Source organism: Hemiscyllium ocellatum, chromosome 36, assembly GCF_020745735.1.
Source record: "Hemiscyllium ocellatum isolate sHemOce1 chromosome 36, sHemOce1.pat.X.cur, whole genome shotgun sequence".
In the NCBI taxonomy this organism is placed as follows: Eukaryota; Metazoa; Chordata; class Chondrichthyes; order Orectolobiformes; family Hemiscylliidae; genus Hemiscyllium; species Hemiscyllium ocellatum.
Window position 1 is genome coordinate 43,438,545 of NC_083436.1, and position 17,773 is coordinate 43,456,317.

At 42.7% G+C, this 17,773-nt stretch overlaps 1 protein-coding gene across 1 annotated transcript in view; it reads right to left on the reverse strand.

The window, feature by feature from the left end:
* Positions 1-1,332: 1,332 nt before the first annotated feature.
* Positions 1,333-17,773, reverse strand: part of arhgef38 (Rho guanine nucleotide exchange factor (GEF) 38) — a 99,506-nt gene continuing 83,065 nt past the window's right edge. Inside the window, exons 12-14 of the mRNA XM_060851623.1 lie at positions 16,989-17,187; positions 12,489-12,766; positions 1,333-5,549 (exon numbers count right to left, since the gene is read on the reverse strand). Of these exons, the coding sequence (XP_060707606.1) occupies positions 5,364-5,549; positions 12,489-12,766; positions 16,989-17,187 (663 nt within the window). The 3' untranslated portion in view covers positions 1,333-5,363. The remainder of the gene's footprint in view (positions 5,550-12,488; positions 12,767-16,988; positions 17,188-17,773) is intronic.

A 17,773-nucleotide genomic window follows, 5' to 3' on the forward strand; every position in this document is an offset into this window, starting at 1 on the left:
AATTCTGTGGATTCAGTTGCTCAAATTTCCCTTCAACAAAGCACTGGCTTTAAATGATCTCAAAGTTGTTTAGATTTTCTTTTCAGCTGAGCTGGATGTAGCTATGGACTACTTCAAGCCAAAGTGTTGTAACCTTTGTCTTGGTGTATTCAAGTCTGCTATGAGTTCAATCCTTTTGAAGAAGAAGAAAAATTGCCTGAGGTGGGTAGTTTGTTTATGTGGTTAAATTTTTCATTCATTCTTGAGTTTTGAGAGGAATTGTAGCTCAGGTTGAGGTTCTGGATGTAGGTTCCTCACTGAGCTGGAAGGTTCGGTTTCAGATTTTTGTTACCATACTAGGCAACATCATCAGTGAGCCCCCGGCTGAAGCACTGGTGGTATGGCCGACCTTTTATGTGTTCAGGTTTCCTTGGGTTTGTGATGTCATTTCCTATGGCGATGTAATTTCCTATTCTTTTTCTCAGGAGGTGGTAAATGTGTTTGTTGATAGAGTTCCAGTTGGAATGCCATGCTTCTCAGAATTCTCGCACATGTCTCTGTTGGCTTGTCCTGGGATGGATGTGTTCTCCCAGTCGAAGTGATGTCCTTCCTTATCTGTACGTAAAGATACTAGTGAGAGAAGGTCATTTCTTTTTGTGGTTAGTTGATGTTCATGTATCCTGGTGGCTAGTTTTCTTCCTGTTTGTCCAATGTAGTGTTTGTTACAGACCTTGCACAGTATTTTGTAAATGACATTGTTTTGCTCATTGTCTGTATAGGGCCCTTCAAGTTAATTAGCTGCTGTTTTAGTGTGTTGGTGGGTTTGTGGGCTACCATGATGCCAAGGGGTCGGAGTAGTCTGGCTGTCATTTCCGAGATGTCTTTGATTAGGGGAGAGTGGCGAGGGTTTCTGGAGGTGTTTTGCCTGCTTGTTTGGGTTTGTTGCTCAGAAATCGGCAGACTGTGTTCGTTGAGTACCATTCTTTTTGAATACACTGTATAGGTGATTTTCCTCTGCTCTGAGTAGTTCCTCTGTGCTGCAGTGTGTGGTGGGGCTCGTTGGAATAATGTTCTAATGCAGCTTCATGTATTCTCCTTGTTAACTTAGCTCTGCAATGAGAACTTAAAATCTCTTTCTCATAGCCAGGCATTTTTACCCTTCCCACCAGCTTAATGAAACTCCACACCAAAGCAGTGGGAAAAAAAAATAATCATTTTATAGTGCAAGTTAATTCAGAAAGTTAGGTACAAATCATGAATCAAACAATGTATGTGTAAATTCATCCAATCAATCGTAAAGTCTGGTAAGGTAAATTGCATTCCTTCACAGGAAAAGCAACAATTGCATCAAATGTTTAAAATGCTGAAAGAAATAATATCACATTTCCACAAGAAAAATGCCAGACAGATTGAAAATGTGCAAATATCAAAGCCAACAAACATTCCTTCTGTGCACTCTATCATCGAAAACTACTCTTCGGAGTTATGAAGATCAAATTCATTTATGGTCCCATGATTGGTTGAATCTTTTAATGGAACTGCAATGTGTTAGGTGGTGGGATTAATGATTATTGACCAAACAGGAAGATTGCTTGCATTAGTCCGTACTCCATGGATTCAGTTTGTGGCCATAACAAGCAATTCGATGGTGAATGGGAACTGTTTGACAAACCCCTATGGATTCCTCACTGGATTAGGGTACATTGGAAATGTGACTTGCAGTTGTGATGCATCATTTAAACTTTCTCAAACATCTCCTCCTGCTCAAGCACAGGCAGAATAATGTTCCACTCTGCTCCAGTGAAAAACCTTCTGTGCATTATATGGTGGGAGAGATACACAAACCTGAGATGTGTACACACAAGCACATACACACTGTGCTACCTTACCTGAGATCATTTCAGTCCTCTCACAAAGCACACCAACCTATCATCTCGAACTGTACAACTTTGTGACCTTCATTGTATATGTCTGCAACTAGTGTGCAATTTATATTACATCAGGCTCACTGTGATAAAATACATTCTGAAAAACTGCTTAAAACTTTTATAAAACATTTATATAGAAAAAAAGCAACATTTCTGAAAAAAAATCAGAGACTAGCAGAAAACTGTCATAATTTAATGGCTTAAAAGAGTTGGCACATGGAGATCCAGTTACCTGACAATCAGTTGCTTTTGAGTATCAATTCTATTTTAATGCCTAATTCACCTAAATGTTCCAAAGGGTGAGTTAGTCATCAATACTGGAAAATAAGTATAAAGCACCAGACTTCATGTCAGAATTTCAGAAATATTCCTGTTTGTCATAATTACAACTGTCTGGGAATGATGATAGTTCAGGATTTGAAACAAAACAAATTAGATGAAAAATAAGGTTATAAAGCAGCTTAATTCAACAATAAATATGAACCTTTAGTTAATATGGCTCAGAACTGAATTGTTAACTTTCAATGGGAGTGACCCTGCTGACCAGGGTCTTGTTTTCTAAGTATTGTTTTAACATCTAACAGCGTTCAAGGCCACTTCAGAGGTTACTATTAGAATCAAAAACAAAAAATGCTGGAGATCACAGTGGGACCCAATGTATAGAAAGCAAGCTAACGTTCGAGTCCGAACTCTAATGAATAGTTATTTAGAGTGGAAACGTTAGCTTGCTCTCTCTCCATGGATGCTGCCTGACCCACTGTGATCTCCAGCACTTCTTTTTCAGTACAGATTCCAGCATCTACAGTAATTTGCTGTTACTATTAGGATCCACTGGGACTGCAGTGGATCAGATCAGATCCTGTTGGTAGGTTTCTTTGCTGGAGAGATTTAGGAGCCAGAAGGATTTTTCTGATGATCGTTCTTCTGATGTTAGTTATTGGTTTCAAGTTCAATAGACAACAATAACAACAGTTTGCATGTATATAGAGCCTTTATCATGGTAAAATGTCTGAAAGTGCTTCTCAAAATGAAATTGTCACGGAGCAACAATAAAGAGATACTGGGTCAATGGCCTATGTTTTAAAAGAGCACCGTAAAGGAGCTGAGAGAGGCGGAGAGATTTCGGGAGAATTCCAGAGCTTAGGATCCAGCCCAGCAGTTGAATGCTCAGCCAGCAATGTTGGAGAAGTATTAATTGTGCAAATGGCCAGAGTTGGAACAGGTCTCAGATGGCTTTAAGTCTGGAGATAGGGAGAGGTGAGGTCAAGAAAGGATTTAAGCCGTAAAATCAGACAGTTTGCCTCTTTGGTTTTTTTTTTGTTGCATGGACTTGTGCAGAAAACAACCTTTCTGATCATGACACAAGGGATTTGCCCCAAAGACAAAACAACATTCCTGCTCTTTCCAGAGGGTTGGGGAACCCTGTGTTTAGCACAACTCGAGATTTCATTTAAAAGGTAAAGTCACCACAGATTTACTGGACGACAGGGCTACTCTCTCATTAGAGGAAAATGCCTGCTGGTGGTTTAATCTGAGATTGATATATTCTTAATCTCACAAAGGAATTAAGGTATACGGAGAAAGTGCGGGTAAGTGGTGTCGAAATGCCCATCAGCCATGATTGAATGGCAGAATGGACTCGATGGGCCGAATGGCCTTACTTCCAATCTTATTTCTTATGGTCTTAATCTGAGGGTCCCCATGCCTCTGGGTGAGGGGAGAGGTTGAGGAAGAGAATCCTTCATGGTAGCCTCAGCTAGCACAGGAATTGAACCCGCGTTATTGGCACCACTGAACATCACCAACCAGCCATGCAGAAAACTGACCTGGCCCACCTCCAAAACATTTAAGGTAAATGCCAAAAAATTCAGCAGATGGTTAAGATTTGTAATGCAGTCCCTGAAAATGTAATAGAGACCGTTAAACTGAGCTTTTCAAGAGGGAATTGGACTACTATTTGAAGGAGAAGAGTGTGCAGGATTGTGGAGATAGCAGGAGTGGGCAAAAGGTCCAATGCTCATTAATGAGCTTTTGCAGACATGATGGGCTGAATGGCATCTTTCTGTTCTGTAATAATTCAGTGATTTTTGGACATTGTGAAGGAGATCGAACAAGCCACGTTTATCCCATTACAAACATTAACCATTTGCTTTGTAGGATTCCATTTCCAGAGATGGAGTTCATCGCCAAGCTTTCTTTGTGTCAGGTAATGCCAACCAAACAAGCATGGACGTCTGTGCACCTGGCACTTGGTGCTCTGAATTTAATAATCATTGATTTCAAAGCTCTGGACTTCCACCCTAAAATTCTCCAAAGTGCATCAGACCCATAATGAATGCATTAATTCCTGTCACTGGGACACAATGCGGTTTATCTGGCTTTCCCTGTTCTGTCAGCTGTGATACAAGTGACACAAATATATTTCTTTCTAAAAGTACTTAGGCTTAAAGATCTCTGTCTGAACTGCATCATTTTACATATGGATCTTGCAAAAATATTTGCAAATTCATGTTTTTCAACTTTAATTTAAAATCATTTACTCCACAGGAGTAATGTTTAATAGTAATGTGTATCTTTCGGTCTCAAGAACATACATTAATGTGGTCTTTGGTCATTAGACTGGAAGAAAGTGTTTTTCCATTTCCCTTAGTTGAGTTCATTTCCTTCTCAAACACATGTACACACACAAACACATGTACACACACAAACATGGGGCTACAATCCCATACAAAGTTGCGACGTGCTAATAATTTCATATCCTTCATGATAAGTTAAATACCCTTCATTTGATTGCAAAGCATTTGAAAGTTTGTAAACACAGAGACCATGTGCCTTGGACCCAGTGGAACAGAAAGATGTGTGATTATATTCAATCATAGCTATCAGTACAGACTACTGTGACCCAGACCAGGTATCTGTAGCCATGTCTTCTTGTTACAATCCTTCACATCTCTGCATCCAGGAGGCTGTGGCGAAGTGGTATTATCACTAGACTATTAATCCAGAAACTCAACTAAGGGTCTCGGGACCCAGGATGGAATCCCATCATGGCAGATGGTGGAATTTGAATTTAAGTTTTAACCTAAGGATCTGGGATTAAAAATCTACTGACAACCATGAAATCTATTGCTGATTGTTGGGGGAAAAAAAATCCATCTGCCTCACTTCAGGGAAGGAAATGTGTTACCCTCACTCGCTCTCACCTACGTGTGATTTCAGACCAACAGCAGTGTGGTTGACTTTCAACTGCCCTCTGAAATGGCTGAATAAGCCACTTAGTTCAAAGGCAGGTAGGGACGGGCGATAAACACTGGCCAGCTGGCAATGCCCAAGAGAGAAGGAGAAAAAAAGCAAACTTCAACGCTTTTTACTATGATCTAGTAAACTTGGAAAGCAGCTACAAGAACATGGCTTTCCACCCAAGAGTTTCTTTAAAGGTTGTCACAAGTTGAGCCTTCATGCGTAGGTCATCCTTCCCAGATAGTTCGCAGGGACATATCCCCGCTTCCCTTTAACTTCTGCCAACCACCAATCTGGGTTCCCACTCAAGTCACTGGATTTCACAATTGTCACTCGTTCGTATTCTTGTAGGCTGAGTTCATGTTTACTCCTTGCTTCAAAAGGATAAACAGCATAAAAGATCTGCAAAAGACAAAACGCTAAGCATCACAAAAACCATAACAGGCATATCACTGGGAAAAGTGGTTTGTACAATGTCCTGTCTGTGGATACATTAACCTACAACACAAGAATGGGTCATTCAACTGAACTGATCCATGCTACACACGCAGGCTCACTCAATCCTGATCAGCATTTTCCTCCATTGCTTTCTGAAGACCCTTCAATAAACTTACCCCAGTTGTAGAGAAAAGAGCCCCAGCATGTGCCATCTTTCTTAAGAATTACAATCTCATCTTTACTGTTAATTCTGCTCAAAAAATATTTAAGTTAAGCAATTCAAGAGAAATCATAGAATCCCTACAGTGTGGGAGCAGGCCATTCAGCCCATTAAATCCACAATGACCCTCCTAACAGCATCCCACCCAGACCCACCACATCCCTGTAACCCTGCATTCCCATGGCTAACGACCTTGCCTGCACATCCTGAACATCCTGAATTTAGCATGGCCAATCCACCCTAACCTGCGCTTCTTTGGATTATGGGAGGAAACCAGAGCACCCGGAGGAAACCCACACAGACAAAGGGAGAATGTGCAAACTCTACACTGACAGTTGCCTGAGGCTGGAATCAAACTCGGGTCCCTGGCACTGTGAGGCAGCAGTCCTAACCACTGTGCCAACGTGCCACCCTTTTGCCATGCAGAACTCACTTGAACAAAGATTCAAATTATGAACAGGTGTGACCAGAGTATATCCACATGCAACAGAGTCATAGAATCGTAGAGATGTACAGCATGGAAACAGACCCTTCAGTCAAACACGTCCATGCCGACTAGATATCCCAACCCAATCTACTCCCACCTGCCCTCTAGTTCTGGACTCCCCCACCCCGAGGAAAAGATTTTGTCTATTTATCCTATCCATGCCCTTCATAATTTTGTAAACCTCTATAAGGTCACCCCTCAGCCTCCGACGCTCCAAGGAAAACAGCCCCATCCTGTTCAGCCTCTCCCTGTAGCTCAAATCCTCCAACCCTGACAACATCCTTGTAAATCTTTTCTGAACTCTTTCAAGTTTCACAACGTCTTTCCAATAGGAAGGAGACCAGAACTACACGCAATATTCCAATATTTATCTAAATTAAACTCCATCTGCCACTCCTTAGCCCATTGGCCCATCTGATCAAGATCTCATTGTAATCTGAGGTAACCCCCGTTGCTGTCCATTACACCTCCAATTTTGGTGTCATCTGCAAACTTACTAACTATACCTGCTCATATCCAAATCATTTACATAAATAACAAAAAGTAGTGGACGCAACACCGATCCTTGTGGCACTACAGTGGTTACAGGCCTCCAGTCTGAAAAACAACCCTCTGTCTTCTACCGTTGAGCCAGTTTTGTATCTAAATGGCTAGTTTTCCCTGTACTCCATGAGATCTAACCTTGCTAATCAGTCTCTCATGGGGAATGCCTTACTGAAGTCCATATAGATCACATCCACCACTCTACCCTCATCAATCCACTTTGTTCTTCTTCAAAAAACTCAATCAGGTTTGTGAGACATGATTTCCCACGCACAAAGACATGTTGACTCTCCTTAATCAGAGCTGAAAATGTGTTGCTGGAAAAGCGCAGCAGGCCAGGCAGCATCCAAGGAGCAGGAGAATCAACATTTCGGGCATGAGCCCTTCTTCAGGAATGAGGAGAGTGATAAAAGGTAGGGAGGAGGGACTTGGGGGAGGGGCATTGGAAATGCGATAGCTGGAAGGAGGTTAAGGTGAGGGTGATAGGCCGGAGTGGGGGTGGGGGCGGAGAGGTCAGGAAGAAGATTGCAGGTTAGGAGGGCGGTGCCGAGTCCGAGGGTTGGGACTGAGACAAGGTGGGGGGAGGGGAAATGAGGAAACTGGAGAAATCTGAGTTCATCCCTTGTGGTTGGAGGGTTCCTAGGCAGAAGATGAGGCGCTCTTCCTCCAGCCGTTGTGTTGCAATGGTCTGGCAATGGAGGAGTCCAAGGACCTGCATGTCCTTGGTGGAGTGGGAGGGGGAGTTGAAGTGTTGAGCCATGGGGTGGTTGGGTTGGTTGGTCCGGGTGTCCCAGCGGTGTTCACTGAAACGTTCCGCAAGTAGGCGGCCTGTCTCCCCGATATAGAGGAGGCCACATCGGGTGCAGCGGATGCAATAGGTGATGTGTGTGGAGGTGCAGGTGAATTTGTGGCGGATTTGGAAGGATCCCTTGGGGCCTTGGAGGGAAGTGAGAGGGGAGATGTGGGTGCAAGTTTTGCATTTCTTGCGGTTGCAGGGGAAGGTGCCGGGAGTGGAGGTTGGGTTGGTGGGGGGTGAGGACCTGATGAGGGTATCACAGAGGGAGTGGTCTTTTCGGAACGCTGATAGGGGAGGGGAGTATCCCTGGTGGTGGGGTCTGTTTGGAGGTGGCAGAAATGACGACGGATGATACGATGTATATGGAGGTTGGTGGGGTGGTAGGTGTGGACCAGTGGGGTTCTGTCCTGGTGGCGATTGGAGGGGCGGGGCTCAAGGGCAGAGGAGCGGGAAGTGAAGGAGATGCGGTGGAGGGCATCGTCAACCACGTCTGTGGGAAAATTGTGGTCTTTGAAGAAGGAGGCCATCTGGGTTGTTCGGTATTGGAACTGGTCCTCCTGGGAGCAGATGTGGCGGAGTCCTTAGTCAGTCCTTGCCTTTCCAAATATATGTACATCCTGTCCTTTAGGATTCCCTCCAACAACTTGCCCACCACTGAGGTCAGGCTCACTGGTCTATAGTTCCCTGGCTTGTCCTTACCGCCCTTCTTAAACAGTGGCACCACATTAGCCAATCTCCAGTCTTCTGGCACCTCACCTGTCACTATCGATGATACAAATATCTCAGCAAGGGATCCAGCAATCACTTCCCTAGCTTCCCACAGAATTCTAGGGTACACCTGACTTGGGGTCTTGGGAATTTATCCACTTTTATGCATTTCAAGACATCCAGCACTTCCTCCTCTGTAATAGCAACATTTTTCAAGATGTCACCATCTATTTCCCTACATTCTTTATCTTCCATGTCCTTTTCCACAGTACATACAGATACAAAATACTCGTTTAGTATCTCCCCCATCTCCTGCAGCTCCACAATTTGGCCGCCTTACTGACCATTCAGACTGAATAAGATTCTGACCTGCATTTGATTCTGGGTCTCACAGAGTAAGGTCAGTGTCTAACTCATTAGAATCAGGGAGGAATCCCTGGTCTTGCTGATCTGGTCGGCAGTGAGACAGGACGTCAGTAACCCTTCCAAGGCTACTGTTTGTATTCAAACACATGGTGACGCACCAATTAGTTATGTGTGGTGGAGGAGCACAGCTAATTACACAGTATGGGCAGATAGGTCAAAGGTGCAGGCACAATATTAAAAGGGCAGTCATTCATTTCCCACAATTCATATGAGCCTGCAATGGATGCCTCAGAGCTGCGGCAAAATCTTCTGATTTTACATCATCCTCTAACATCAATAATAACCTCAATTACTGCTTCCTATGATGACGTATAAAATAGCATATTATTATTTTATTATTCCAGACTTGGGTTCTAAAGTTGAGGTAACTGGGGTTTTGTATTTTCAATTTTGTGAAGGTTTTTCTTTTAAAAATCAGTCAGAATCTCATTTTTTGTATCACCAGGTCAAAGCAGCCAACGCAAGACATCGTGAGATTTAAGCTAACTGCTGAAGTGTTTACTAAATTAAGAATTACGACCCAGAGGGAAACAGCTGGAGAGGGGCCAGAAACGGATCTGTTCAAAACAGAAGGTCCACACCAGCAGAAAGGCAATTTCAGAAGTGGAAATACATCTTAAACTGTTTTGGCAGTTCAAGTAGACAGGGCTGGAAAAAGCCCCAAGGTTTGTACAAATATTTAGTGAATTAGTTTATGTCTGTGCATCTCAGAGACACAGAGAGAAAAACAACAGCAGAGAATCATATCCTGTAAATGTGCAGAAGCTCAAAGGGACTATGTCAGTAGTTACACTAGCCGGGGTGCAGAGGAAATTCAGAAGGATGTTGTCTGGTATGGAGGATTTCATTGAATCATAGAATCCCTGCAGAGCGGAAACTGGCCCTTTGACCCAATAAGTCCACACTGATCCTTTGAAGAGCAACCCACCCAACCCACTGTCCTATATTTACCCCGACTAATGCACCCAGCCAACACAGCCCTGAACATGATTGGCAATTTAGCTTGACCAATTTAGCTAACCTGCACATCGCTGGATTGTTGGAGAAAATTGGAGCACTGAGCCATCCTTTCAGCACTGAAGAGAGGCTGGATAAGCTCACATTACTTTCTTCAGAGCAGAGAGGGTTGAGGGAACCTGATAGAGAGATCTACGATTACGAGAGAAATGGACAGGGTGAATAGAAAGCAGCTGTTCCCCTGGTTTGAAGAATCAAAACTAAGGGGACATGAGTATAAAGTGAAAGACAGGTGGTTTACAGGAGATTGGAGGAAGAGCCTTTTCACCCAGAGAGTGGTTACAGAATGGGACGCATTACTGGGGGAGAGTTGAGGCAGGGAACCTCACAACCTTTAAAACCTACGTGGATGAGCACTCGAAACGTCTTAACGTTCCAGGCTACGGGCTCAGTGCAGGATACTGGGGTTCATGCACACAGCAGCATATTTCAGGCAGTACAGATTCGATGGGTCAAAGGGCCTCTTCCGCACTGTGTGATTCTTTGATTCTAATTGAGGAAGAAATCAAAGAGCAAAGGCAGAAGTGATACTTTTACTTGGGGAAAATGCTTGTAACGGACATTGCTGGGAATCTTTTGCAGTTTACACATATCTTTCGAATGAATAGCATTTTTTTTCATTTGTGTAATAAACTTTTCTTTTGTTAAAAGTACATTGATAGCCTCTTGTGAATATGCTCAGTGACTAGTTGCCACAGTAACCAAATTGCAAACATAAACTTATGATCAATTAAGTCAGGTTTCACTCTGGGATCTGACTTGTCCAGTATTACCATCACCTGGGATCATAAATAGCGTATGTCCAGAAAAGACAATGGTGGCCAATTCTTCATCATGTCTGAACCTGGGTCCAGCGTCAAAAGTGGGTGTACTATCTATTGTTCTCCGTAACGTTAAGGAGCAACGTGACACTCAAAAGGACACCAAGCAGGGTAAAGGTGAGAGTGCCGAGAAATGTCAGGAAGGATTTGGGGCTGCAAATCTCAGCAGCAGATGGCAGATGTAGATTGAATGCACAGGAACTACAATTCCCGTATCAGTTGCAGTGCAGTGAGGGCATGGAACACTTAATCGGCTGGGTGTTGGAAATATCACAGACCTACATCCGTGGGAATGACTGCAAGGGAGGAACTGCTCACATTTTGCAGAAGTGCAGTGAAACAGGTGGAGATGCCCCAATATTTGTGTATTGGCGTGCAATTTGAGGAAGTGATGGGAATATAAAGGGATCAGATCAGCCACAATCTTACGGAATAGTGGAGTCGCCTCTTGGGGGCTGAGTAATCTACTCCTTCCCTTAATTTGCATGTTCATGTGCTTCCTGAGCAGGACTTTCTTTATTTCAAGGAGAAAGTGTATAATTAAATGAAGTTCTAGGGATAGAATGACGATGAAGAAAGTGGATTCAGACAGGTCACACCAATGCAAGAGGTAAGCTATAACAACCATTCGATCAGAGAACTCTCTCACTCAGTATTACGTTTGCTACAGGTCATTATTATTAGCATGCATAGTTTTATCTATTTTCAGCAATCGCTGTTTATATTTATAGAAAACTGCTGCTAACCTTCTAAGTTGCTGAAGTTCCCTGAATTGTCTGGGGGTCACCAGCAAACACCTTTCGAAAGCCAATCCCAGGCTTTAGTTTTCATCAAGTGTTAAGGATGTTACTGAGTTTGAGGTTTCAGGTTTATATAGGTTTATAAAATCACGGATAGGTTAAATAGACAAAGTCTTTTCCCTAGGGTTGGGGGAGTCCAGAACTAGAGGACATAGGTTTAGGGTGAGAGGGGAAAGATTTAAAAGGGCAACTTTAACACGTAGAGGGTGTTGTGTGTGTGTGGAACAAGCTGACAGAGGAAGTGGTGGAGGCTGGTACAATTACAGCATTTAAAAGGCATCTGGATGGGTAGATGGAATAGTGAGGGTGTAGTGGGATATGGGCCAGGTGCTGGCAAAAGGGACTAGATTAGATTGGGATATCTGGTCTGTCTGGACACACTGGACCGAAGGGTCTGTTTTCTTGCTGTACATCTCTTTGACTCTCGTGAAGCAGTGTGATATGTCATCCCCGGTTAAACTGGGATTGTTTGATTCTTGAGCCCAGATGGCCTGCCCTACAATTTCCATTCCCAATGTGACCCTTACACCAATAGGTTTGCCCATTACTGTTTTAAGTCCACAAAACAATGCAAAGTATTTCACAGCCAAATGATTTCTTTCGAGCCCTGGGCAAACACAGCTGGCAATTTGCAGCCAGTGCAGTGACACAAGGAGCCAATTAAATATTTCATCTTCCGGTTAAAAACAAAAAAAAAAGCTTTCATGGTCTTGGGATATCCCAAAGGCTTCACAGCAAGTGAAGGGCTGACACTGTGACAGGGAATAAACATTAGCCTGAACAAACCCCTGGGTCTTCTCCGAATAACAGAGTTTCAAATCTATGACTTTTGACCCAGATGTTAAAAAAAAATGCTACCAGTGTGTCAGCATCTGACACGACAACGAAAGTGGAACAACGGAAATGAATACCAACAGTAATTTGTGACTTTTATGTCAGCAAACCACAAAAAACCTCATAAAATGGTATAGATTCAGGGAATGTGGACGCCATGTTCATGGCGTGTGGCCAGGGAAGAGCGAAACAGTAACAACAGCCAAAGGTTAGCACTGCCTGGTAATTTGTAAATAGTTCCCCTACTTTACCTGCTGATCTTCTAAGTCACTTGAGGTGTCGTCATTTCCATTAATGGATGATGTCTCGGGTGTAGACACTTCCTGAGAGTTGAAGAGAGGGTTTTCATCGTCGTTGGCGTTAAAGTGCATACTCCTTGCATTGTTGGTATCTCCACAGGGTGAAGACACAAACAGGCTAATGTCATCAAAATCTTCATCAAGCGCTGATCCATCTGTGGACACTCCATTCTGGCCCGTTGCAGGATTGTACGGTCTCAGAAATGAGGAATACACATAACCTTGCATCACTACATGGAATCAAAAACAGTTATTCACCCTACAATGTTATGTTACATTTTTTCAACAGAATTCATTCAGCAAAATTCCTTACTGATGGAGTTCACACTTATCCATTAACTATCATCACACATTATTTCAGTTGCTGGCTGTGTCCTGACAGCTGAACCTTCATGTGCTTTCAAATAACTAGCGGCAACAAATGAGCTGAAAATATATTGGATCCTGGTCTGTCCCAGATTTCAAACCAAGCGCTCTGATTTCACTTGACACTTGACCCTTCAACCAACATCCATATGTGTGTATGACTGTTTGAGAGTGAAAGAGAGTGTGTGTGTGTGAGAGAGAGAGTGAAAATGTGTGTGTGAGAGACAGAAAATGTGTGTGTGAGTGAGAAAGAGAGTGAGTGTGAGTTTGTGTCTGTGTGTGTGCGTGTGTGTCTGCCCTGCATTGAAACAGCACTGTGAATTCCTGTGTTTCTACTGGAGAGCAAAACTGGGCCTCAGGTTAATAAAGCTGAAAATGTGTTGCTGGAAAAGCGCAGCAGGTCAGGCAGCATCCAAGGAGCAGGAAAATCGACGTTTCGGGCATAAGCCCTTCTTCAGGAACCTAAAGGAGGGCTTATGCCCGGAACGTCGATTCTCCGGCTCCTTGGATGCTGCCTGACCTGCTGCGCTTTTCCAGCAACACATTTTCAGCTCTGATCTCCAGCATCTGCAGACCTCACTTTCTCCTCAGGTTAATAAAGGCTCAAACGTCCAGGGTCAGGGCTGGGAGTGCTAATCATGGTTGACACAAATTTAATAAAGAGAACATCAGCCTTGTTCTGTGAACAATTCTATTTGTTATTTCAAAAGAAAAGTTTGTTTTGAATAAGTCAGGGATTGAGTTGGAGTTATATGAACAAGTAGTAGGATATGTGGTTCCGTTCCTTGGGCCTGTTTCCCATTCAAAAATAACAATGGCTGCTCTGATTGTAATGTTAATTCCTCATTCCCGCTGACACCCAATAACCTTTCACTGCCTGGTGTACCAAGAATCTACCCACCACTGCCTTCAACATATTCAAGTACTCTGCTTCCATTAGCTTTCAGAAAAACAGCTCCAATGATTCATGACATTCTGAGAAAAAAAAATTACCGGGTCTTTTTTTAAACAGTGATAGTTCTAACTTCTCCCAAAAGAGGAAGCACCATCTCCACAGCTACCTTGTCAAGACCCAGCAGGATCTTAAATGTTTTAATCAAGTCACCTCTAATTCTTATAAATGCCAGCAGATATCAGCCCAGCCTGCCCAACCTTTCCTCATAAAACAACCCTCCCATTCCAAGTATCAATCTGGCAAACCTTCTCTGAACTGTTGTCAAGTGTTCCTTAAATAAGGAGAGTGATAGTACACATGCCACTCCTGATGGAGTGTCACCAGGGCTCGGTTTATCCGAGGCATAATCTCCCTATTTGTGTATTTTGTATTGAAACATATTTTGCTTCTTATGGGGATTGACACAATAAATGCTGAGGAGATGCTTCCCCTCTTGGGACAGTCTAGGACCTGAGGGCACAGTCTCAGAATAATTTACGATGAAGGTGAGGAGGAATTTCTTCTCTCAGAGGGTTGTGAGTCTTTGGAACTCCTGGCCATGGAGAGCTGGGCGGGCAGAGTCCTTGTGTATATTTAAGGCTGAGAGAGAGAGATTCTTGATCAGTCAGGGAATCAAGGGAAATAGGAAAATGACAGGGAAGTGTACATTAGGAAAGTTGGATAAGCCATGATTCTAGTGAATGGCAGACCAGGTTCGAGGGGCCGATTGGCCTACTCCTGTTCCTATTTCCTATGGTTTTATGGTATTTAATTCCTCTTGCGATAAACAATAACATTCATTACCTTTCATAATTACTGTGTCTGAAGCCTAATCTTTTGTGATTGCATTAGAACACTCAGATCACACTGAGCTCAGCAGCCTCTCACCATTTAGATAATATGTTTCGTTTATATTCTTTTTGCCAAAATGGAGAATTTCACAATTATGCTCACTTAATCTATCTATATCTTTTTGTAGCTTTCTTAAGTGGTCTTCACAATTTAATTTCCTATCTGTCTGTGTTTCACTAACAAATTTGGCTCCTCATCAGTCATTTTGGTGAGAAAGGATTTCCTTTCCTCAAAACTATGTTAAACCTCCCTGATTACCTTCCAGTGATCTCAAGTCCCTGTTATAACAACTTCAATCACATCTTTTAACAATAGCCCTATGACAGATGTGAAACCGACTGGCTTGTAGTTTCCTGTTTTCTGTCTTCCCCGCTTGTTTAAGGAACAGGATTACATTTTCATTTTAACATCACAGAATGTGTAAAGGATGGACAATAAATGCAGGCAAGCTACTGACGCCTACATCCCATGAGTGAATTAAAAACAAAAACTCAATACAAAAAAAACCCCACAAACAACATAAAATTACTCAACAATAATGATTAAATGTCAATGACTCCAATGCAATACGGGTTGCACTGTGATGGAGAGTAGTTTTGTCTTATCCAATTGTAATGGAAGGGCTGTGCGATTTATATAGATTGTATTTTAATATCAGCTATTTTTACATTTTATGTTTAGCGATATGTTGGTTTTTCCGTGTCTGAAGGGGTTGATGATTAACTTTCATGCGTTTCTGTAGCCATTATGATTTATTTTAAACAGCCTTATACAGATTGAGAAATAGCCTCCAGGGCTAATGGATTTTTTGTTTATATTAGGAAAGTTTGGGACATACACACCAAATAACCAAACCCCACCATCCCATGGCCAACCATTTTATCACCCCTTCCCACTCCCCCAAGGACATGCAAATCCTCGGCCTCCACCATTGTCAAATCCAAGTCACCTGCCATATGGCATCAACATTGACTTCACTAGTTCCCAAATTTCCCCTCCCCCTACCTTATCCCAGATCCAACCCTCCAACTCGGCACGGCCCTCTTGAGCTGTCCTATCTGTCCATCTTCCTTCCCACCCTCCGCTCCACCCTATCACTTTCACCCCTCACCTACCTCCCCCCAACCCCATTCCCCTTTTATCCCTCAGCCCCCTGTGCCCCCATATTCCTGATGAAGGGTTTATGCCTGATATGTCAACTCTCCTGCTCCTCAGATGCTGCCTGACCTGCTGTGCTTTTCCAGTGCCACACTTTTCAACTCTCCAGCATCTGCAGTCCTCACTTTCTCCAAGTCTGTTACTAAGCAAGGTAAATAACTGCATTAAGATTTCAAATATTAACTTCAGGGACTGGCATTTTTAAGCTTAGGGAAAACACCCATACCTTGAAAAACAAAGGTTTGCTTTGCAGTTTCAAATTTGCATGGTTCTGCAAAAGTCTTGGATGAAGTTGGATGTGTAAAGCAGTGCTCTTGAGTAAGGAAGAACGTAGAAAAAAATGGATTACCTTAAGGCCAGGAGTTCAGTAACAGTTCAGACCAGGAGTGTTTGAATAAAAACCTGAAGAGATTATTTGAAGCTGAGAACATTTAAGCTCAGGTGAATGAACATTTTGCAAACTGGATGTGAAAATCATAGTTACCTATAGAGATGCTAGAGGTGGTGATTTTACTCTGGTGTCAGTACTGTACAATTGGTGCTTTTGGGTACTATACGGAGATTTGTGTTTTATGGATTAATAGCATTATGTGTTACTGTGATTTTCAAAATCATTACAGTTGAGATATACGTAAGTTATCTGGTTTGTTCTATTCTATCTTAATATAGCTTGCTTAATAAACTTATGCTTTTTCATTAAAGTCAAATTCAGAACATTGAATGTTTGTGTTTCAGGGGGAGACCACCTTGCTTTTCCAAAAGAAACACGAAATACGATCTATCAAGAGAGATTTCAGTCTGCGATGTGTCTTGACTAAGAGTAACATCAGCTGAGATCATAACACAACCGCTCATACAAGAAGAGCAATGGAGTGGATTAGCAAAGGCAGTAGTTGTAGAACTCTTCAGAAGTTTAAGTCATATTTGGATGTGCAGTTGTGAAGTCAAGGAATAAAAGGCTATGGGCCACGTGCCTGAAAACGGGATTAGAATAGATAGATGGTAATTTTTCATCAGCTTGGACACATTGGACTGAAGTGCCTTTTTCTGTGCTATAGATCTCTATGACTGTAAACAGCAGTATATTAAAAGACCAGCAAAATTCAACTCAACGTAGAGTGATGGGAATTGGAAACACTCACCTCCTGTATCAATGAGCCACCTGTTCACACTCCCGAGGGGATCCTGTTTCTCAAGCACTGCCACGATTTCCCCTTCATGAAGAGATGCGTCTAAATCTTGGACAGCATTGAATTTTCGTTTTGCCTGAAAGAGTTTGTCAGGGCTGTGTGTGGCCAAGAGCTTAGCCCTGACATCTTCAGTCTGTTGGGGAGCCTGAGGCTTTGAGGAACACAAGTCAACCAAGTACCAGTAAATACCTCAGAACAAAATCACAGCTCCAAAAGTCAAAGAGAATGAAGTTTTGAAGAAGGGTTATTGGACTTGAAATGTTAATTCTGCTTTCTCCCCACAGACCTGCTGAGCTTCTCCAGTAATTTCTCTTTTTGTTTCAGATCTCCAGCATATGCAGTTTTTTTGTTGTAATTAAGTTTGTGAAGGGGATGGGTGAGCAGTGCACAGCTCAGCATTTCTAGATTTGGCATGGTTGGCAACTTGGGAAGAAAACAGAGTTAATGTTTTGAGTCCACTGACTCTTCATCAGAACCAGTTCATTTGTTGTAAAGACTCATTTGATTCGCCACTATGTTTTGGGTTAGGAAGTTTGATCCTGTCTGGCCTATATGTGCTGAAAATGTGTTGCTGCTTAAAGCACAGCAGGTTAGGCAGCATCCAAGGAACAGGAAATTCAACATTTCGGGCCAGAGCCCTTCATCAGAAGGGCTCTGGCCCAAAACGTTGAATTTCCTGTTCCTTGGATGCTGCCTAACCTGCTGTGCTTTAAGCAGCAACACATTTTCAGCTCTGA